Below are 24,161 nucleotides of genomic sequence, written 5' to 3' on the forward strand. Positions count from 1 at the left end.
AATACGAATCAATGGCAATCAATTGCATACACTATTATTGATATTGATTCTCGTATCCAAATACTCATCATGACCCAACATCACAACGGTCGGGATATCCGCAAAAATCATTACAAAAATAATTGTGCTACAATTCTTTGCTTGTTAAACAACCTAAGAAGGAGAAAATCAATGGCACTGATTCTGCAAGCTAGAGTAGACAAGCGCAGCAAGGCTGTGACTGGCAAGATGTAAAACCTTACTAAAAAAACTGACTGTATTTCATGATACAGTATATGCAATTAAATTTTTACCCCTCAGTCAAAAAATTTCCTTTTAATTTGACAACAAAAGCATACAAACAACAGGTGGTATGAACAAAAATAACACAAAAACACGACTGTAATGTCAACTTAATTAAAAGAGATTTGGAATGAGCCTAGTCTTCGTTACCAGGCTTTAATGAGGAATATTCAGGTGTTTCTGAGCAGTAAAGGTCTTAATACAATAAAGGAAATTAGTGGGACCAATATAACTACGCAAGTACCTCAGTGTTATGCAGATGCCCTTGGTTCTGAGTAATTACATCCCCGACTTAATATTATTATCACTCAAAATTTCCCCACCAAGCGGAGAAATTTTTCCATTGCATCTCTCATGGTGAGTAATATCTATGATTTGCAATGCATGCATTAACAGTGTTCTAATATTTCTTTAATAATTGATGTTAAAGATAGAGCAAGAGGTCGGGAAAGAATTGAGAATCGGCCATCAAACTAATATGGTAATTTATGCCAATAAATGTCCTCAATCAACCCCATGCCATAATGAATCTCATACAAATTTAATACGATGAATTTCTCGGTACGACAAGACTCCAGCGGTTCTAGTGTTTGAATTGGGACACAATATGGAATAAATCACAAAACAGATACTGTTAATGGCCGAGCATGCAACAATAGTGACAATTGGTCGGATCCATTTTAAGAATCAAGGCTATACTACAGTATGTCCACATCTTGCAACTGATAATAACTTTCACTTTAATTAGGTGAGGGTTTTTCAACAAATCAACAACTCCTCAAAGCATTCTTTAAATTAATAATGCAATCAGAAATTAACCGTCAATTTCAGCAACGTTTTAATGACTGCATCTCCAAGTACACATTCAGCAAATTAACATTGTTTAAGATGGCCTTTGTCTACATCATATCCAAACTATAATTAAATTAAGTCAACTGCCATTGGAGTTTAGAAATATTCTGCATTTTGATTCTGTGAAATAACATTACAAATTATATGAATACATGTTCTTAATCACAAATTACAATGATAGTTTTGATATCCATGATGGTGTTACAGATAATAATGATAATGATGATGGTAATGATATTAACAATAGTGATAATCATATTTCCATTGTTAAATGCATAATAGTTTGCCTCTTGTAATTCAGTAACTGGAACTATGCATTTTGTGAAATATTACTGTACAAATATAAATACAATCAACATCAATACAATTACCATGATGATATGATTATGAGGATGATCATGATAATGTTGATAATGATGAAGGTGTAATGATATTGATGTAAAGTGATAATGATATTTTTAATGTTAATAATATAAACAATAATGATGGTAACCCTAAGCATTCTAATTATACAGTAGGAGATGAAACAAAATACATTTGTTTGCAGCCTATAATTGAGTAACTGCCAAGTTACTAATAGTGTTACAAATGCATTACAAATAATATCAGTACTAGATAGATTTAATGATATTGATTGTGTGGATGAGATGTTAAATATAATAATGATGTTAATAATTAATATTTTGGTACAATACAATTTCTGTTGTTTGTCACATTGATTTTATTATAGTCACGTTCATGATTATAGTATAACAATGATAAGAAAGATAGGTTAAACACTGTTTCTATACTATATTACTCTACAACATCATCACCCAAAAAGTAGCTGCAAAACATAGCTGCTGACTCCTTACCTATTTTCCGTCCATAATATAATAACCTGAACTATGCAATGTAATTAGCTCCAAGATCACATTAACATAATTCCTTTTATTAAACTACATTAGTACAGTAGATGAACAATAGCAATTCAAAAACTAAAATAATTTTATTAGAGAAATAAAGAGGATGATTACATTCTGTTTCTCTTTCCTTCATTTTTTGTACAGTAACAGCTTGTTTTCATTTATTTAAAAAAAAATTTCTTATTTTACCCTCGGCTTACAGCGATGTGATGCTTTATCAACTAAGTCTCATTACAAGGCTTAGAGAATAGAATTTGTTTTTAAAGAAAAATTAAACTTTTGAGAGGGTTTGAATCCTGGAAGCATTCTAACCACCTAGTTTCCAGTCGACCCATCGATAATCACGTATTTAGCAACTGAATAGAAATCTAGGCCAATAAGATGACACGCTTTGTTCTGGCGTGTGCCTCTGTTTATTTCCAAGACCTGCCCACAACCAGAACAACATCCCTGTGTTTGGTTTAGGTTCACCGGAATATTCGTAAGTGTTTAATTTCAGTCCCTAAACTTACAAAAGAAGACAATACACTCATCATTCAGCATTAGCTAAGTGTGTCAATCCCAAAATTTGTTTTAATTTCACGTTTTGTCAAATTACAGTTCAGATGTACCTTTCTATTCTCTAATTCTATTTCCCACAGACTGATGATACATTTTTGTTTGGAAGAGAAACAAGAATAACCTTCAAGAAATTTTAAATCTTACACTGAAATAATTTTACATGGATGTTAATAAAACTATTGCATGAGAGTTGAATGGAAATAACAAAGAGCAGGAACGTCACTCATTCCCTTAATTAAGCGCTAAAATACAATACAAAGACTCCCACCAATGATAAACTGATCTAATATTAGGTTCTATAGCCAACAACTAGTCAGCAATAAATTCACTTAAAGTTAATCAAGGACTCGCATGTCTAGTATGTTATACAGTAAGCCAAAATTATTTTTTAAAACCCCTATGAAAGGTAACATACCTAACTTACAGTAGAAACAACAATAAAAATAAAGAAAAAATTCATATATTTAAAAAAATATAACACAACCAGATAAACAAATTTCAAACTGTAAACTTAATTTTAGTTTTAGTGAAATTTTAGAATTCAACTAGTACTAGTACAATTACAGTACTCTACTGTTACTACCATATTATTTTTATTGAAATGTTATTAATACAGTTATTGTAAATTACATTGGAGGAAAAAAATATTGTTTTTCAACATGAATTCAACATTGTGTTTTCAACATGAATTCAACAAAAAATAATATAAATCTTTAGCAAATATATTTAAATCATATACTGTAAAGCATAAATTATATGATTGTATAGTAGTGTTTCAACATCTTTCAAAAATCTATTTGCGATATATTTGTCTATTTTTAAGGAGCAGTTTACTTCCACCTCTGTCATTCATCTGACAAGTCTATGCCATTGATGGAGGTATGTCAAATCTTGTGGTTGTCTTTAGTGCTCTAAACGTAGCACCTGTCTACAGCATGAATGTATTAAAACCAAAGAGCTTCGACACCTGTCTGACCACTGATTCGCTTCGAACCATCTTCCTGGTTTTTGTCCAGAAAAAGAGCGAAGGAAATTACAACTGCAGTTGCCAATAAAAGGAGACTCAATACACTGCATTGTTCCACTATTAATCATAAATCTGCTAGCAAAATGCTAGGGGTCAGAGCGAAGGTACGAGTCCAGGCTTCTGGATAACAATACTTTATTACCTCTAAGATTAGCTGGCGAACAGAGCATTGTCTTGAGTTGGAAACCCGATACCAATATCATAACAGAATTGGGAAGGAATATTTTTCTTACATTTTTCGAAAGGAAATAATTTTTTTATATGCATAATTATAGTAATGATAACATTTTTATAAAAATGGTGAATAAAGGAAATGCTACATAAAGGTTGTCTCTGAATGGTTTATACATGCAACAATACTCTCATTGACTTTATGGATTGTTTAGATTGAAACTATTAATAGTTGTAAAATTATTCGGATGCTGTATTTATCCAAAGTCTGATGACGTTTATCACTTCTATAATATATCAATATATTTACAATCAACCATCACCATCAGATGTGATTGTAATATAGGCTTGGTTTGGTTTTACTACCTGTTCAAATTGGGGGTAAATTTGCTAAAGAAAACAACCGTGTTTCTAGCACTTTAATAGCAAAATTAAGTGGACCCAGAGCCATTGTTTGGAATAACTATTTCAAAATTTATGATTTCCAATATTATGGCTTGCTTTTAGGAATTATAATGTTACTCATTTTTACAATTTGATTTATAGCTGCAAGCAGTTTTTCTTCTAAAACATAGAAAATGTTCATAAAATGCTGAAGTTTTATTTGCAGGGAAATTGTTATTACACATACATATGGTGGTTCTTGTCCATTTACTCACAGTTCAAATTTGTTGTTTTTCAAAACAGCCTTATAGTTACCAGTTGCCTTAATCCCTACACAACTATGTTTACACCTTAAAATCCTCATCTTCAGCCTACTTGTTATACTTGGCCTCAGTGATGGCAGCTTGTACTAAATAATTAATGTAATTCGTAATGACTGCTTTAAAAATTGTCCTTGCTTTCCCCCCTTAAGGACAGCATTGTATTCAAGTACGCCACAGCCTCTGTATCTTTTATTCAGCAGGCAAACCGAAAATCCTCTCTAAGTCTTTTGAGTTGTACACTGATCAACGGATCCTTTTGTCTACTTAAGTTTTTATGTTTTTAGTATCTACTACTTTTGTGCTTTGTTTACTGGTATCTGTTATGGGTCTAGTTAAGTTCTAGTTAATTCAGAGGGTATGTAGGAGAGGGATTTACCAGCTCCAAAGCAAAAGTCAGCTTGTTGCTTATTACACTAATTACATAGATCAGTATTAAACAGCTTATTTGAACAAAAAAAGTTGTACCATACAGAACCTGTAAGCAGCTTTCTTGTTGTTCAGCCCAAACTTAATTACACCAAACGGTGTAAAATAGGCAAGATTAGGCGAACCTCTCAAAGCCTGATCATCCGACGTTGTTATTCAACAACCCATGATTCAACAAACAAAGGCGGTGTTCATTAAAAGATACAAATGCATTGGATGGGATGATGAGTGGCAATGGTCAAGAATACAAGAAGCTTACAAATTGACCACTTTCCATAGTGCTTCAGTGCTTGTAGCAATTGTAAGAATCATGTTCAACATTTATGGTCTATAAAAGAACAACATTTTGTCATGGATGTAGACTTCTGATACATAAATTACAAGTCAAATAGTCAAAAACTATCATATAAATACTTAATTTTACTGTATTATATTATATATAATATACTATATATTTGAATTATTCATAATATGAATAATTCAAACATATATTATAATGTATATTAATGATGGAATTGGAAATCAAGTCCAATTGAATTGAACTGAATAATATCATTAAAATAATCATAGAAAACTTTGTTAAAATTTAACATACTTTTTGATCTACGATTGTTATTCAAAATTTATTCCCTTGATAAACAAATATATACCAGAAATGAAATATGATATCCCCATTTGACAAATGTTAGATCTGAATGTCACTAAACTATAGCAGATTTTATTACTAGTCACCGTCACTTCTGAACGTCAAACATGAAATGACTGTGTAAACGTAATCCGCGAGCACCATACTCTGTACTCTGGTTACAAATACCCATAGGCCGGTTGTTTGACGACACGAAGCTCGGAGCCACATTGGTGTGAAATCTAACAAAATAATCAAATTTCGCTAATATCTTGACAAGATTTTTCTGGTCTCTACAAGACAGGTGATATGAAACAAGCTCTGGGCTAGACCTGGTTAGTTCTTTATTAATTTTCAGGACACTAGGGAGGCTACTATTAGTTTAAGCGAATGTAAATTGGAGCTCACTGGTAGAATTCTTTCAATGACACACTTAGTACTGAAACAAATTAAATGCTTTGCTTTTCACAAAATAAATTATGCAAATGGGTGATGTTTCAAAGCATAAAAACAATATGCAAAATAACTTAGTGGTAAGATAACTGCACAATTAGTATTCTTGTTTTTATCAATTATACTTTTTTCCCCTTCCACGATGCAGACACCGCCAAAGCTATCAAGAATCAGAAAACATAACTGTAGATCAATTCCAATGAGTGTATGTTTATAAACCAAAGGAAACAAATTAAAATAGTTTCAGTCCACTTTTAAAAAATCATTTTTGTTTATTCTCAACTAATATTGAAAGAAATTGTAAATGCAAATAAATAATTTAGTACAAAGATGCTGAAATAAAGTTATTTTAAGTTTAATTCATTTTATTCTTTGTTGTCATATGTGAGGTATTGACATGTTTTTTTCCATTGATTTGATCCCACACCTGTGGGAAATGAAGCCAGGCACATTAGCCAGCAAACCACACCACAATTACAATTTTTTTTACTATGCAACATTAAAAAGTACAATTGTAAGCTGTAATTTAATAGCTTCGTTCAACAGCCAACTGCATATGCAATCAGAGTTTCTGTCGTGAATTCGACTACTGATAATACGTCAAATAGAAGTAGAATGCAGAGATATGGATACTAATATGGCGAAATTATACCTCATTAGTGCCATATACCTTGTGGCTTACTTCCATGTCACCAGTCTATACCCAGGCTCTATATATGTGCCGTAACCTTCACTATGTATATTTATCAAGTATTTAAATAAATACACTTTGCTTTTTCTTTAAAACAATTTTGACCAAATTGGAAGTAATTTGTAGTGGTTCCTAAACCTGTCAAATTTGTTTGTAATGCCACAACTAGATAAATGAAAGTTCTATATCTGATGTATGTGATGCCTACAACAGCATATGAACTCAATTTTTCCAATGATTACAAAAAACTTTCACGCAATTTGTTATAAACACAATCTTAATTTGCATGTGGGGCTTACAAATAGTATCAACAAGGTTCATCTCATCTACTGATTAAGTGCACAAAATTGTATTTTAAATGTGGGAACATCACAATCGTGATAAAGTCTATATTTATCATCATTAATGAATTAGTTTATATACTATCTTATCAATTTGAAATTAGGAAAATATCAAGTAAGATATTAACCAATTTGACTGATCAGTCAATAAACTGAGTGATAAGAGATTGTTCTGGACTTAACTGGCTAGACGGCTATATAATAATAATCAAAAGGTATTTATCTCAAAGCAAATTTTGAATCCGTATTTGTATGCGGTTAATTACCAACTAGCTTCAAAAACCTTTTTCTGAACGTACATCATTGAGAGTCGAATAAATTTGTGTTTATTATACCTAGAATCTCTTTATATTGCAAATCATTTTCTGCAACATGTGTGTACACTTTTGTTCTCTGAACATGTTGAGATTAAAACATGCACCACATGTGTTAAAACCACCATTCAGGTTAAGTAGGCATTTTTGTCTGTAGGCCCAGTAACTGTAACCTGGTCTTTTATCCCTGCCACTGTGAGACAAGTCTTCTGACTAGCGCTGTGTATATAACTGATTATCAAAAGCGTGAATAGGGGATCTAAAAAAGATGCAGGCATATAAGCCTAGTAAAGGAATAAAAATCCATTAACCAACACTGACTTAGCCCTATCTCTACCTGTAATACTGGACTTATAAATGGATAAAGATCCTTTCATTGTGGCAAAAATCATGTGAAATATGTTGACATTTCATTTACTTTCTACTTTTCCTTTCAGAACCGTATCATCTCCTATTTCAAAATTCATGGGAAGCTTTTGAAAAGAATGTATAAAATATCTATTGTTCCAGCCTATTTAAATAAGAATGAATTAGGTTAAGGTTTTACTTAATAATATCTGACATAATAAATGTACCCCATGGAAATTCTTATGGCTGAAAAAAAAGATTAGTTGTTGTAGTCATAACAACTTAAATTGTATAACTCTAAAGGAAGCAATAGTTTGATAGTCTTATGAATTATACACAAATACTCTTGGTTTAAGAATAAAAAAGGATTAAGCAGGGGGCCATGAAGGCTTACATTTGGACTAAGGTTTAATGTGTAACTACAAACCTTACAAAAGCAGCAATATTGTTCTGTAGCAAAATGGATTTTACAGTATCCAAAGCATTATTATGTCAGGCCAATTTCATGAAGTAATTCTTTAGGTTAACAAGTGATAAAAACACTTCCCCTGGTGACAATGTACAAGAGAATGACTCAACAGTCTATTCAAAACTGATAATCCAATGCAGAAATGATTAGAAACATACAAAGCTTTTTCATACATAAATTCATACTTATTTCATATTTGTATCCACACGTCTTCCAATACTATGAATTATTCAAATTCCTTCACAAATTATATACATTTTTGTTGTTGAAATTACACCCAGTGCTGAGTTTATTACTGGATTTGAATTTTAGAAAAAAACATATTTTATTTTTTTTTTAATTTAGGGTAGGTTCAGGAGTCATACATTACAACAAGATATTGTTTGATTAGAAACAAAGTATTTAAAATATTGAAGAAGATTATGATTTTCTTTTTGGAAACTCATGAAATATTTATAAAGTAATCTAAAAAATCACATAACAATGTTTTTTAACATGTGGGCCTAGGCTTATAACTCTTTAATTAACTTTCTTAATATAGTACTCAAAACTAAACATATTTTGGCGACTCTATCTATAATCTAAATAATAATGATAACATTGTGTATATTTCATTCCACTTGGGGTGGATTGTTTAACTTTAATGTTTTATCAATATCGGTATCTAATTTTCAAGTGCAAAACTATCTGAGATAGCGTTAGCTTTATCGGTACTACCCCTCTGATACTTGGGACTCGATCAAAAGCTAAGTTCACAGGCTAGCAGTGTACGGTTGATAAATGATGGTTTGCCTACGGGGTACCAAGTCGATAGGTTCACATCTAGCCTGTCAGACTCATTTCCCTCAATTATGCCAAGGAATAAATTTGCGACGATTTGGTTGTTGGCGATGTTGTAATTTGGCAAAACATGGATAAATATAATTAAATTCCAGGCTTATTTGTTCTCGGGCTATTGATCAGGACGGGCGGTCAAAATAATATGCAAGTTAAATCCTTGACATTGGGAACCCGTCAAACCAAACCTAGACTGCCTCGCTTCGCTCCTGGATACTACATTCGACTGAAATTCATTAGATTCTCTGAAGATGAGAGATAGAGGCAGAGCTCTATATTAGCCACTTCAGGCTATGTAGCCCCTACTCCCTTGGGCTCGTCACTGATTACAGCAATAACCATTCTATTAAGTTGCTAGTTGCCTAAGAAACATGTGACCGAGTCCTAGCATGAACTAGGTGGATGTAGAATGGTGTAATGATAATTAATGCAAATCTTTCACTGATTGACAGGTTTTTAGTTATTCAAAATCAAAAGCGTCATCTAGGGAGAGATGTGGCCGAGACTAGATTGCACAGTTTATCTACCTTCCAAATAACTGCACATTTTACAAAATTACAATCGCCTCAAGCGTACCAGTCGTGAATATTTTTACATGAATTTCAAGTAAAATCTGTCAGAAGAATTTCACTTTAAAAGCCATATGCTAACACAAAACGCTCTGATAGGTAAAAAGTGCGTTTAAATGAACTTAAACAGATAAAATGATTTCAAGAATTTTTTTTTTTTCCGTATTTAAATTTTTTTTTGTAAATTATCCCAATTATTCACTTTTAAAACACATTATATTCAATACATAAAGAAACATGAATTATTTAAGTCATTTATCAAAGTTAGTGTCCATAAGCTCTGAAGAACAATACCATTATTAAATAAAAGATATTAAATACAGAAGAATTACCCATATGTACAGTAGCAGACAGGGCATATTTTGGGGATTTTATTAACTTGTCTGTACTCAAGGTCTATGATGGATTGTTAACAATATAACAATTATAAGATTACTTCAGGGTAGATAATACACAGGAAATATACAGCTAAAATGAGTATAGTATTACAGTATTTTTTTTTCAAAAATAAATTAGAACCATTAATGATTAAATAAGTAATTATAAATGTATATGCATTAGAAGTTTAAACCTACATAGTTAGCTTCACCATTCAGACCTGGTTTCTAAAAAAAAAATCAATGCTTTATGGTACTTGAATAGTTGTTTGTTGATATTACTACAGCTTGAAAAGGGCTTCCCCAAAATCAATTGATCGACAAGATTCATGATTCTTGGTTGGTTCAATAACGGAGTTTCCGAAATCACTATGCAGAGTTTCATCAATGTATTGATTCTGGTGTGTGTGTTTAGATTTGTTAGCAGTATCCCCACACACTTCACTGTTTACAGTGAGTGCTAATAACCTACCTAGGTTCTACGGCAAGTGATCGTTGAGGGATTGCAAAGGAATTCCCTTTCTGCCAATAGTGCTAGTAGAATTACAAGACGTAGCAAGCGTCAAATAAAATATACTTGGTTCAATTTTACAAGACTATAATGAGATGAAACCTGTTACGGTAAGAGTTCGTCGAGTCTTTTCTGTGTAGATCGCTTAGTATAATACCTTTTGTTATTTTAAGACCTCTTGCAGACAAGAAAAAAAATAACACAAAACAAGGCCAAATGTAAACTATGACACTGAAAATACTTATTGTTTCGACCAATAAACTTTTATCTAATTAATATCTAAAATAAAATAGAATAATTCTTTAAATCCTATGCAAAAACATTAGTGATTTGGAGATTCATGATGCAACTAACCAATAGTAATTCTTTATTAATAATTATAGAAATGAATCATTAGTTCAATGTAAAAATTTGATTTAAGCGATTCCCAATGTAGACTGAAGCAAGCAGGTAGTAACGTTTGTTCTCTATGATGATATAATTGAAAAGAAATTAATAGTCCAAACACTGTCGAAGTAATTTACTAAATAAATGCTGTATTCCCACGTAAATCTGCAATCACACACCAGGGAACTATTTAAAACAGTTGGCAAATTGGAAAGCTTCGGTTCACAGAAAAAGCTAAAAATTTGTCTGTCCATGGATCTGAGGGGATTCGTTTTTTTTCCATGTGTTGGACGGTTACAGTAGATGAAGTGAATTGAGGGAATGACCAAGTCATTCCAGGAGATGATCTTTGCAATCATTAGCACAACCCTCGGGGACAAAGCTACCAGGTAACAGATATTACACTAGAACAATAGCACTCAGTATGCTTCAAGAAACCAATAATGACACACGTATTCACCCATTGTTTACAGACTGGTACAAGTGCGAAACACAGCCTTTGTGGTCAAATAAAGTAAAAACCATAAAGGCAGCTTCATGCATGACAGAACATGAAATTAATGCATCACATTGAAGACAATGATGGCCCGTAAGTTGGCAGGATATGAGGAGAATTCACTCAATTTTGTTAGGTTTTCTTAACGGCACTCTGCGGGGTTCGATGCAGAGTATCATCAAAATCTTCATCTCTTTGTATTAGGTAGATAGCTAAATTGTCTAATAAAGCAAAAACTCTTTTTTTTTTTTCAGTTAAAGGACCAGTGTCCGTGAAACAGTTCAATTATATCATTGCAAATAATTCTGAATGAGTGAAATGCCAACTCAAGCCTTGTGTATAAAATCAGCCTGTGGTTAGAATACTAGGGCATGTCCGCTGGTCAATACGACGGCTTGGCACTTTATGCAAAATTGACAAGTTGACGACCAAAGTATGCTGGTCAACTTGTTGTGAAATGTGCGACACCGGCAAATATAGGTCTGCTTTTATGAACGATCCACGAGCAGGTGATAGATTCGTCAATGTTTCAGAGAGGCATTATTTACAGATGGGGAAATGCATTGTCTTTAGGCATATGAATTGCTGACGGCCCTGTGAACACATGGGTATTTTCCCAGGCTACGCATTGTACCCAGAAGAAAAATATCATAATGTATAACTTTCACATGGCTGAACAAAAAAATTGTGACACCCCACGGTGTGACGGCCTTGCAACGTTATCAAATAGATATTAAAATATAGGGTTGTACTTTCTAATTTAGGAGTAGGTCCCTTTTAAACACAGAGTCTTCTACTTCTAACACGATGCTAAACTATAAAAATATCTATATAATAAAAATTAATAAATATAATTAATAGATATAAAAATTTTCTTTATTTTTTCTAAAGTAATGCACCCTTGTTTTCATTGAGGTAAAATAAAAATTAATATCAGCCTTTGATCAAATATTTTGAAATCGGTGCATTAAAAATATTTGTATTTTATTATATACGGTATTGGACGATAGTTATACAAGCATTAGTCTAGTTTGAAGGGAGCGTATTTCCTAAAACAGAAGCATTTTATATTATAACCTACTTTTTCCTAATAATTTCACAGAAATTTAATATTGTCATCATTTTCCTTCAACTGCTTATTATAATATTCCTAATGTAAACTATTGTTGTTTTTACATTTCTGGTATTTTAATTTTGACAATGAAAATAATTGGAAAGGTATTAACAACTATATATTTAATGTAGAATGTCCTTCATATTGTCTTAGTCATTTCAGTTAATTTACTTTGACATTATTGCAGAAAGTACATAATCATAATGGAAAAAAAAAAGTTATATTACCTAGCAAATACCAAGTCATTTAATTTGTTTTAGTGGACAGTGCATAAACTGCATAACAGCACTCAATTGTATTCATTCGGTAACCTTGTGTATAGTACAAATGTATAGGTAAAGACCAACAGAATGAATTAATGGCAACAAAAATTCTCTGCCTAACTCAACATTTCTCCACTAACATTATCCCAGCAAAAACTGAAACATTAACAGGAAAACATGGCCACTAATAAGATAAGTGCATAGCAACAGATACAAAGAAAAAAAGACATGATTATAGTTCTTAACATAGTAACAAATATTATTATGTTTTAATCCAAGATGAAGATGTATATAAAAGCATGCTTTTGTATAATAAGTCTAGTAGTAGTGCATGTCAACTATTATGCACAAAGGAAGACATAAAAACATCATTATATACACAAGTACTGTAAAATTACAGTATGTTCGAGTCCAAGAAAAAAATGTATTAAAATAAAAATGCTACCATTATATAATAAAGGTTATTAAAACAAGGCTATATTAAATATAATAAAAACAACTTAGGTTATATATATTCATATAGTTATATTGTATCTACTACTAATAAAATTTATGATAGCAGGTAGTCAGTATATATATCAGTACATATCTACTTTTTGCTATGTTAAATAACTGTGGAACTTTTTAAATATTATAATGCAAAGTATAACTTGCACCCCATGGTGAATAATGTAGGCAAGCATTTTCGAAGTGCTTCCTCCATTGTATGTGCATGTTGGAGTTCGCAGTGCAGTTATGTATGTTTGAAATTTACGTTCTAATTAGTTTACTCGTTGCGTTTTGTTGATTCAGCTTTATATTTGCATACATACTAATGGGTCATGTGACCTAATGGGCTCTGGGGAATCTCAATTGGTCGCAACTCAAATTTAAAACCTAGTCGATTGGAAAACCGGCCCGACCAGGCAAATATTTGATAAACTCTACCGTTCAAATATCCGACCGAATATGATAAAGTTTCAATTTTTTCTGTAAAGTTATATTGAAGAGTAAACACAAGCATAAGGTTGTCTTTAATATGTTACTACACCAAAACCCATCAGTCTGGAAGTCACTCAGAGATTGAGATGTAGAGTTACAGTAGTACAGGAAGGAATCAATTATCATATTTATGTGTTACCTCACTAAGAAAAGAAAACTCTGTAACTAATGTTAGTATAATTACCAATCACATTATATCCATAAATAATGATCTCTACTCTTTTTTTAATGAATTTTGTGTTGACTGAACAATTTAGTTATTCAGACTTCTTGGTTTCTGATTGACGGATCAACTCTTATGCTGCGACATCAAACATTGACTTTCTTGTTAAGCCTAATTTTCTTATTGATGTTATATTTTATCATTTTTTCTTCTATTTAGAACAGTCAAGTTTGTTAGTTTCTATTTTTAATTAATAATAATCTTCCTAAGGACAAAGATACTACCTTAAATCAATTTGATTACAATACAGTAATCTTAAATCAAATTGATAGTAAGCAATAATTTCTGTTAGAAAAAAATAGGTATGAATTTTGTCTATCAGAATTTGAACTTTTAAATGTCGCATTAGATTTTTCAAGTTCAATTTGATTACAATACAGTAAATGAAGGTATACCTACGTACTGAAATAGGATAAGAGTAATCTTAAACCATAGCATTTATTTAGCCACAGCTTTCTGTAAGTGCTGCGAATTAGTGCAGTAGGAATGGTGTGATATTTTAGCATGAGATCTGATGTTGGAAAACCCAATGGGGACTTCTGGTGGTAAGATGAGATATGCCTCCTGGACATACCGCAACAGCGGATCCGAAATCTGAACAGCAAACAAGAGAACGCATCCCAGATTTCACAATCTATTGAAATATATACAATAATAGAACCTCTGCTAGATCCAAACTAATATGATTAAGTTTTCTAAATTTTTTTAAAAGTAAGAACAAGGTAACATGCACAGTTAGTGTTTTCCAGAAAATGCAGTAACTAAAACTTTATGTGAATATAAGAAACAAAGTGTTTAAATATTTTTATCTACTGCTGTAGATATAAATATTTTTAAAAATGACAAAAATTTCAAAGGGTGAATATTTTATGGTCAAATTTTGAGTAACTTTTTCTAATCAATAATTATTTTTGTCTGTGAAAAAATTGATCACTTAAACATCAGAAAAAAAGCTTTGAAAAAATTCTTGAAGGGATATCTGTGTTAATCATTATTAATTTTTGTCTATTTTCTAAAACAATATGACCATGATTAAAGGTAAATCGGTAAATCAAGTTGAGTATTGCATAATAGTAATATACATCATATGTTGCTACACTGTAATAAACACAGCCTTTCAATTTCATTGTAGTAATGAATTATATACAATTTTCCATCATATATACATGCAGTATCATGACTGTAGTACATATAGAATTTAAGTGTAGCCACTTATTTTTTTGATTGAAGAACCTGCAAGACATCATTGAATAGTGGTTTCTTTATTGCACTACTCTTTTCGCATTATTCATTTAAGCCACAGGCTACGTTCTTTTCAAATTTCCTTGCATTTATCTTGCCATTGAAATAATTGCTCCTCCAGTTTTGACGTGGAAAGTGGCAATGAATACGCCACAGCCCCATACAATAACTTCCATTTTCAATGGCAAATTTTCTATGAAAAAAAGATTGTGATCAAATTATAACCATTGATTTTATAATTAGCTTGTTGAGCGATACTACCAAGAGTGGGCTATTTCCTCGTCAACAGTAAATAAGTGATAAAACAAAAATTCCGGCTGAGAAGACCGGTTCTAATAATAATTGAAAATGACAAATGGTTGACCGGTAATATTATCAGTTCCTCTCGAGCTCCGTCAAACTCAATTGTGTATACATGCTCCGAATAATAATTAGAATAGGTAACAAGCATATATATGGCCACATATTTCAGTTTAATGACAAATAATGCGAGTTATAAATTAGGGGCAAAAATGATATATTAAACAATTGATGTGTACTGTAATTAATCAATTATTTGCTATACTTAATTTGTGTATTAATAGTGGCAAATATAATTAAACAATTTTTTTCAGGGACTATAAAAGGAGAGATAAAGACTGGATTAAAGAAGAGAGAAATAGGTTCTACACGTATGAGGAGAGGGACTGAATTAGATGGAATTTATTACATTAAAGGACAGATAAGGATGGTATGTTGGGAAGGAAGAGGTACTACTAGGTTGAATAAAAATTATATTTATTAATTATGAAGTTAAAATGGTAAAAAAGGAAGTGTTGGTTGTTGTAGAAAAGAGGACATGATTGTACATAGGGGAGGGAAGATTGCAGATAAAGCTGTATGAGGATGGCAAGTTGAATGGAAAGCAAAGGAATTGTGTTTTAAGGAAGAGAAGAGTAGGGATAAATTATAGGGTGGAGGGAGATAAGTTAAATAGAACACTATTCATTAGGTGCATCCTATTTATAATAATTCATATTCTTGAAGATCATTATATCTAATTTATGACTGATGTATGAATATTGTTGATATCGTTAAAATCATTTCAATTATAATTATTTTTACCATTTGTCCTTGATATAATATTTTGAATTTCGTTAAGGTTGCCAGAAAATGCATTGAATAGGCAACAATTATTTTACATATTTGTCATGTTTAATTTATTTTTTTAAATCATATATTATTCAGAACATAATCTAGAAACCTGGAACTTCTTGCTTTGGTAGGTTTTCATATCGTTGTCAGAAACTAGATTTTAAACTGCTCTGCAATGCTGGTTGTCGGTGTTATTTGTGTAGAGAGAAAACTTCATTGTACTGTACCATGCAGGTAATGAGATCTGCAATTCTTGTGCCAGTTAATTTAATTAAACAGCCGTAATGTGGTTTAGAAAGCCTGCTGAAAATACATGTTCTGTGTACAAGACTACTCAATTCAATTGTGGAGGGGTGGACGAGACAGGAGGAATGGAAGGAACGTGCATGTTACAGTGCCATGAATTTAGGTTTATTAGTGAATATCTTAACTAGGGCAGTGAACGTGGCAAATGATGGTTTTAATTGTTGTCTTGCGATCTGAGAGAAATAACGAAACTTTATCGAAAAATAATGGCTTATACAGTACATTCTAAAAAAAGTAGTATTTAGTAGGAAATTATAGTTATTAATAATTTGAAGAAATAATTACACAAATCAATTGTGATGTTGGTAATTAGCAATTAGTTGGTTTATCCAGGTTAAGTAATTCACAAAGTAGACATCAAAATATCAGGGTCATAGCGAACATTTCTTACCTCACAAGATTGCTTTCCTTTTATAAGCCTATCTTAAATGTATAATATTAAACATTTCCACTAAAGGTAACAAAAAATAATTGAGAAATTAATAAATTAAATAAGTAATTTAACCAAATCTAGGGATTACTTATGTTTTGATTGCTAATCCTATTATTTTTCATTAACAAATGTCATTATTAATGATAAATTATGATGTGTTTATACATGTTTATGAAAAAATTATGAAATTATCAATAATTCCATCAAAGAGGAAATATTGTAATATAGACAATCACCAAGATATGATAAATGGTACATATGGGTAAAATATTGATTTCCGCATTTATGTTATTGATTTATCAAGATGATAAAGCATTTGATGATGGTACATAACAAACGAATACAACGGTAGAAATACCGCTGTCTGCGAAACTGAAAGTACTGTAATGCCACAAATAATAATTACTATTTAAAGACTGGGTTTAAATTATGCACGAACTTCACACTGCCTTGCAAGAGACAGGTCGCCACATGCTACATGACCGCTTACAGCTAATTATACTCAAAACTGATATTATAAAAAGGAGATGGATAATACAAAAAATGAATAAATTATTGCTAAAGTTGTGTCTGGAGTGTGCCATTAGGTAAAATTGACGGTGATTATTGGGGTTTCTTACAGTCCTAGGAAATATGTCATAAATAACATATTTTTGTCTAGTCAATATCTGACAGTTTATATAAGAGTGACATAAGGTGGCCTGCTATCTACTGTAAGAGCTTTCCAAGATAATGCTAAGCAACTCTAAAATAGTTTCTACGATACACATTTAGTCTAAAATTAAAGTCTTTCAAACCTACAGAAAACTAGGCCTAAGCTTACCTTAGGGCTGGGGCACTAAATTTCAGCTTATTGTACCTGAGGCCTACATTTTTACCTGGTCTACAGTTAGGCCTATGCATACAGTAGTGATGATGAAGACAACTTTGTGCAGAAGTAAATGGACTTTGGTGTGAGAGGGATGGACTTTGAAACATAAAAATGTAAATCTTGCTTGCATTCTTTAAGGTGAAAAAGATTAAACTAACTGCCTCATCCTTCAGATGGGACATTAAGAAATGTACTTAGTACTGTACACTATTCAAAGAGTAGTAAATTGTACTATGAATTGACTCAATTGTAGACTGGACTAGAGTATGGCCTGGGCAGGCTCCCAGGGAAATAATCAAAATTTTCCTTGACTTCAACAATGATCAAAATAATTTTTACTTTTTTTACAGGTAACTACGATTAGATGGATGTGTCATAATGACAAATGTTAGAAAAATATTGCAAGATTTTTTTTTGTAACTGAAAATATGAGAAATGTAAAAATAAAACAGCGATGCATAGATTTATGCCAGAGTGAAGAGACATTTGTCTCTTGGATGGATGATGTATTAACAATAAATTCTAAAAAGGCATTCAAATAATATGGACCCAAGAAACGATTCTCAAGCAGGTGATGGAGGAAATATAACAGGCCAGATATATATATCAGCAATTAGTTTTATTTTAATTATTCATTCAGTATAAAAATAAAATACATCTAAATAATCTCACAACCATGTCTGGGAGATGCAAAAGCAGGAACCCCAGTCGCTAGAAGGATGTACTTCCCCTTTCTAAAAATAAAAATTTATGAATTGACGACCCCCCCCCCCCAATTGCTATAAAATTATATTAAGTACCGGTATTGTATAAATTAATATTTTTTTCTCTTCCTATTTATTGGTCTTCAAGCGAAGTGGATTCCTTACAGACTGGTCCGAATCAAATATGTTGCAATATTTGACTGCTTCTGATAGTAGCACGAAAACAAGGGGAAAAAAATGAAGGAAATGATTGATAAAAGAAATGGAAATACAGAAATATGTAAAACTTAAATTTGTCTCAGCAGAGAGGCTTAATTCTTAACAAATTACAGAACTATTACAAGAGGAATGTTTCACTTAGGAATAATAAATTCCTCGTCAAATCTAGAGAAATGGAACTCAGTTTAGCTATACTTGATGAAATTAATGATTAAGTCAATAACATACAGTGGCATACTGTATGTAAGCCCTTAAAATTCTAAATTGCAAATTTTGTACTCTATATAAAATGAAAATCAATGAAAAGGGGTATTTTCTGAGTGTTTTCTAAGTAAGAACCTCACAAACATTTTAATTGCATTTATATAATTATTGAAATTATTATCATTATATTTTTGTTATATTGTAATTATGTCATAATCATGAAATATGTAATTACTATTATTATTACTATTACATTAAAAATTACAATTAAAATTATGTAGTGTCTAACACTATATTTTGTGCATTTTCTCTCCCAAGGAATCTGGTAGGTATTATAAACTGGAAATTATAAAATGAGGCCAAAGTAAACCTTAAAATTAATTATGAAAATTATTATTCATATCAATGATTAATTAATTCTTAAAACGTTTTTATATTTGAAATCAACTCATGCAATTAATTTATGAACTAACTTTCATGAATATAATTTCTAATAGAAAATACATTTATATGAATACAATAGTTTGATTTTAACAATAATTAATATGAATAAAATTAAACAATTAATGAAAAGTTAATTTATATTATACATATTCACAATAAATACGAAAGTATAAAATAATAATAATTATTAATAATACACAAATATATAGTTGTCAAAATCTTACTGTTCATATCATTAATTTATATTGTTTGGTGCAATGTATTTTACTAACAGAAATGTGACTTTGTAATTCATGAACATAATAAACTTTGTTATAGTTTTTGAAAAACAGTAGACACAACGAATGGAAGGATTTTTTGAGAAACAACCTTAACCACAAGTATAGTATGTTAAATCGTCTATAGTATTATCAAAGTGCTAGATTTAATTGGAAAATGTGAAAATACTTAAAAATCATTGAAAAAAATATCTTTTAATGAAGTGAGCAGAGAGTTACTTTACTGCATTAAAACAAAATGAAAATCTGAAGAAAAACCCAGAAAAACAAATACAGTGAGTTACAAAGCAGAGGTTATAGGCTGAGAGGTTAAAGAGAGAGTGAGAGTGTTACTGTAATAAGTAAAGTGCAATTAGCTAAAGACAGTTAAAAAACAAAGAGCATCATAATTCAAGAAACATTTATCTAAGGTGAACGACAATTTTAATGAAAAGTGTGAGATGATCATCAGAATTTCACTTGTTTTATGACTCATGTTTTCATGTTAAGAAAAGTGTATTGAAGTGAAGAGCCTAAGTAATGAAGTACATAGGCCTATCACTTATTCTTGGTCTTTCCCAAAGAAGCTTAAAATAAGCTCAGAAAGAGAATGTGTCATTGAATGCAAGCTTTTGCCCGCGAATTAAGCCTAAGCAGGCAAGAGAGGCTAGCTTTACAAGGCAGGCAAATAAAAAGGCTATGTAATACAATTACTCACCAGTCCTGTCCTTTGATACCAGCTCTGAAAACAGAGAGGGGAAGAATGTAGCTTGTTTACACGTGTTTTCTATAAAGCTCAAAACAAATTACTGGTAAAGTCTCTTACTACAAGAACTAATTTATGTACACTGAATGAAAATTCCAGAAAATGATGTGAAAGACCAGTTAATCATATTGAATTCTCAATAGAATTGAAGAAATGTATGCATTGGTAAATAAAAGAGAAACAAGCAAATCACCTCAAAAAATATATTTTCATCATCATCAGATACAATAATTTTGCAAATTTTGTACAAAATGTATCAGATAATTGGAACATGATAAATATACTTTTTTATAGTACCACTTTGGGTAACATATAATTTATATAAGCTTGGGTTAATTTTGTTCAATGGACATATTAACAGCTATCACCTGCATCCCCTTCGTGGTAGAAGTGACTGCGGAATTCGCTAGTAATTGTATTACAGAATTTCATTCCAAAATAGCTTTAAGAAGTATAACTCAATTATTTCAGAAATGCCTGATTAACATACAAAAATATTATTATTAGTACAACATCAATTCAATGCACATAAAATCTTGTAGCAGCAGAACAAAAAAATTACAATATAACAGATTATGGTTTAAGCAACCAAAGGTTACTACACTTACTTTCATTAAAAAGACGGCAAAAAATATTCAAGGTACATTATAATAAGCAGAGACTTTGGTTATTTTTTTTTTTTTTACAAACATGTCCATTCAATCCAAAGGGTACCAAATGTGACATAATAAGATTAGGAGGAGTGTTGGAGGTGTCACATACAACCCTATTCACCTACCCTTGTCAGCCAAAACACACTTTTTTAACAATGGACTGTTATAGACATTGGTTCTTAGTACCTCCCAACATTTCAGTTAGCGTCCGAACCAAATAAAATCTTATCTCAAAAATATCTTCATTTAACCAGAATAATTATCCTTATAAGGTTTTAAATACTTAATAACACTATACCAAAAAAAATATGTACTGTTTTTTCTTCTTTGTAGGAAAAAAAAACAGATCAATCATAAATTAAAATATCCAGACATTAAATAAAATACAATCTATTTTATAAATAGTATTCACTTAATATTTTTGTATATCTGTGTTTTTAATAATGTGTTTTTAATTATATAATAATAATAATATTATTATTATTATTATATAATACTTATATCATTGTTGATAATGGTAAAGATGGATCTTATAGGTTTGCAGTTTACATATTTATACTGACATTTCAACCCTTCACTTGACTGCAGTTTACTGTTAGTCTTTAAATGTCTTAATCTTTACCCAACTTCTGCTACCATTATTGATTTTCAAGAGTAATTCCAACACACAGAGAAAGAAAATCAATTTCTAACTATACAAAGAATAGGAGCCTCAGACACAGTAACAGATGCTTAACCTCCTCCCCAACTAGGACTTCTTAATGTTCAAAAAAAAATTGCGGCCTGCTCGTCCACAATCTTACGACAAGCAGGCAAATACTTCAAATTTTGAATTATTACCGATATTAATGTTTGATGGTGTAAAAATCTATGAATAAATATGGGAAGGACTGAAACTCCCTGAGTTAAAAAACAATTTATTTTCAACTGTACAGCGTTTGACTTTAATTTTATGAAAAGACATTTCCTATTTTAATTGAATGTTACACTTTCTTACTGGAAATCCATGTTCATATTTTGTTTGAATGAAGCAGGGGAGAGAGTAGGTAGGCCTATATTAAAAGGGTATTATAGACAAGTCTGAACAAAAATATTATAAAGAATATCATTAATTGGATAAGTTCAACAACAATCTTTGATTAATATACAATTTGTTTTCGGACCACTTGTACAGTAGTACTGTACTTGTATGATAAATTATATAATAATTATTTAAGTGAAGGCAATAAAGATAACATATCCATTACAAATATTGAGCTTCTAAATTCCAATATTTAAATCAATAGAGATTAATGACTAACCAATTTATCAATGTTGGAGTGACAAAAAAAAAAGATAAACAATAACTTGGGAGATAATACTTCATTTGTTATGATTGCAGCTTTTAATTTAAGGTCATCCTTGAGCGTTCAAATTAAAATGTAATTTAATATATATTTTACCTTAGAATTTTGAAGTATGCTCAGTAAACTTGTTTTGATAAAAAGGGTTAGATGGTGGAAAACAATATTTATTTTAAAAATTGTTCTTTACCTGCTAATCGTAGAGCCGACATTCGTTGGAACTCTGGTTCTTGCAACCATTTCGACATCCTCCTGAAAGTCTCCCTTCCTGACTTCAACTTACTCCATGGCTTGGGGTTCCGTAACAAGTCCGACAATGTTCCTTGACTCCGACACAACACACGTTGAGCAAAAACTGCTTGAGGTATGCTGTATCTCTTTAGTTCACTTGTAACCCTCTGCGCAATATCTTTTGTGTTGATCTCCTCTCCATCGCTCCCCGTACTCGACCGTGATCCAGTGTTTCTTTCACGCGAACTAACCGACAAACTGGGCGGTGTGGCTCCGGGGTGGTGTAACCCGTTTATGACCATGGGATTTTGGAGGGATGGTCGTTGCGATTGAGGTTGTATGTTACGCACCGAATGATTACCAGTATATTGTTCATACCCGTTTACACTGTACCGTGTATCTTGCGGGGAGCAGTATGTCCCCATTTGTGTATAACCATTTAACATAGAATTCGATGCCATTCCTCCACTCATACTCATAGGCATTCCCATGTTCATGGCTCCGAGTTTGTCATACTGATGGTAATTGTTCATTTGTAAATTGCTTGAATGGTTCAGCATGAAACCGCTGCCAATGTTGCTTGGTTCGTGCCTAAATTTATCAGATACCGTCGATATTGGTGGCAACGGTTGCAGAGGTGTTAACGTTGTATAACTTGATGCACTTGACATAGGTTGAAAAGACGCAAGGGAAGTCATACCGTAATCGGAGCGAAAATCTGCCGGTGGTTCTAACATGGTGCTAAATGATGACAGTGCAGGGTAAGAACCAATTGGAGTTTTGATATCAGAATTAGTGAGAAAGATGTCCGAAGAAAGGTGGCCGGATACGTGATCAGGATGCAAGGCCGAAGACGGTTCACTAATCGAATCGAGAGTTACGAGATCGCTCGAGATCATCAGGCCTACCGTACAGTGCGACTCTGTTACCAAGGAGTAAACAAGCGAACGATCTTCGGGAATGATAAAGCGGCTGATTTCAGGTCACCGCGCGCTCTCTGTAGCCTACAGCATAGCTTTTTGTACTTACAGTGGGAGAAGTGTGTGTGTCTTGCGTTTTTTCCAAAGGCTCTCTTCCATGTTATTTAGTCAGCTGCCCCAGTCCCACCAAGCCCGCCGCGTTGTAGTGGCATGCGCATTACCAATTATCGGTCAGTGCGCAGTCTCAAAACCTGTCAATTTTCATAATAAAAGACGCTACTGGTATTACGCATACTGAACCGCCCAATCAGCGTCGAGCTTCAACTCGGTTTTCGGTTCCTGCTAAGGCCTGCAGAGATGCGTTTATGAATGAGAGAGCTAAAATGAAAACAACTCAGTCGTGAAAGCGTTTCATGGTTGAGAGCAATTCATCAAATTTGAATATCCTTTTCTGATTGAGACTTGATTACTAAAACGAAACTGCTATATTTGTTTTCTTGTAAT

General features: G+C 31.8%; 1 protein-coding gene across 2 annotated transcripts in view; it reads right to left on the reverse strand.

Annotated features, from left to right (window-relative positions):
- Positions 1–23,937, reverse strand: part of LOC117116910 (hepatocyte nuclear factor 6-like) — a 34,900-nt gene extending 10,963 nt beyond the window's left edge. Inside the window, exons 1-2 of one of the 2 annotated variants that reach the window (XM_033261042.1) lie at positions 22,697–23,930; positions 20,463–20,486 (exon numbers count right to left, since the gene is read on the reverse strand). In XM_033261042.1, coding sequence (XP_033116933.1) covers positions 20,463–20,486; positions 22,697–23,636 — 964 coding nt within the window. In that variant the 5' untranslated portion in view covers positions 23,637–23,930. Of the gene's footprint in view, positions 1–20,462; positions 20,487–22,696 lie in introns of both variants that reach the window. The other variant, XM_033261044.1, reaches the window with a different exon arrangement.
- Between the last annotated feature and the right edge of the window lie 224 nt (positions 23,938–24,161).

The sequence above is a fragment of the Anneissia japonica genome, unplaced genomic scaffold (genome assembly GCF_011630105.1).
Source record: "Anneissia japonica isolate Jap-2015-1 unplaced genomic scaffold, ASM1163010v1 scaffold1302_len1884557_cov193, whole genome shotgun sequence".
Taxonomy (NCBI): Eukaryota; Metazoa; Echinodermata; class Crinoidea; order Comatulida; family Comatulidae; genus Anneissia; species Anneissia japonica.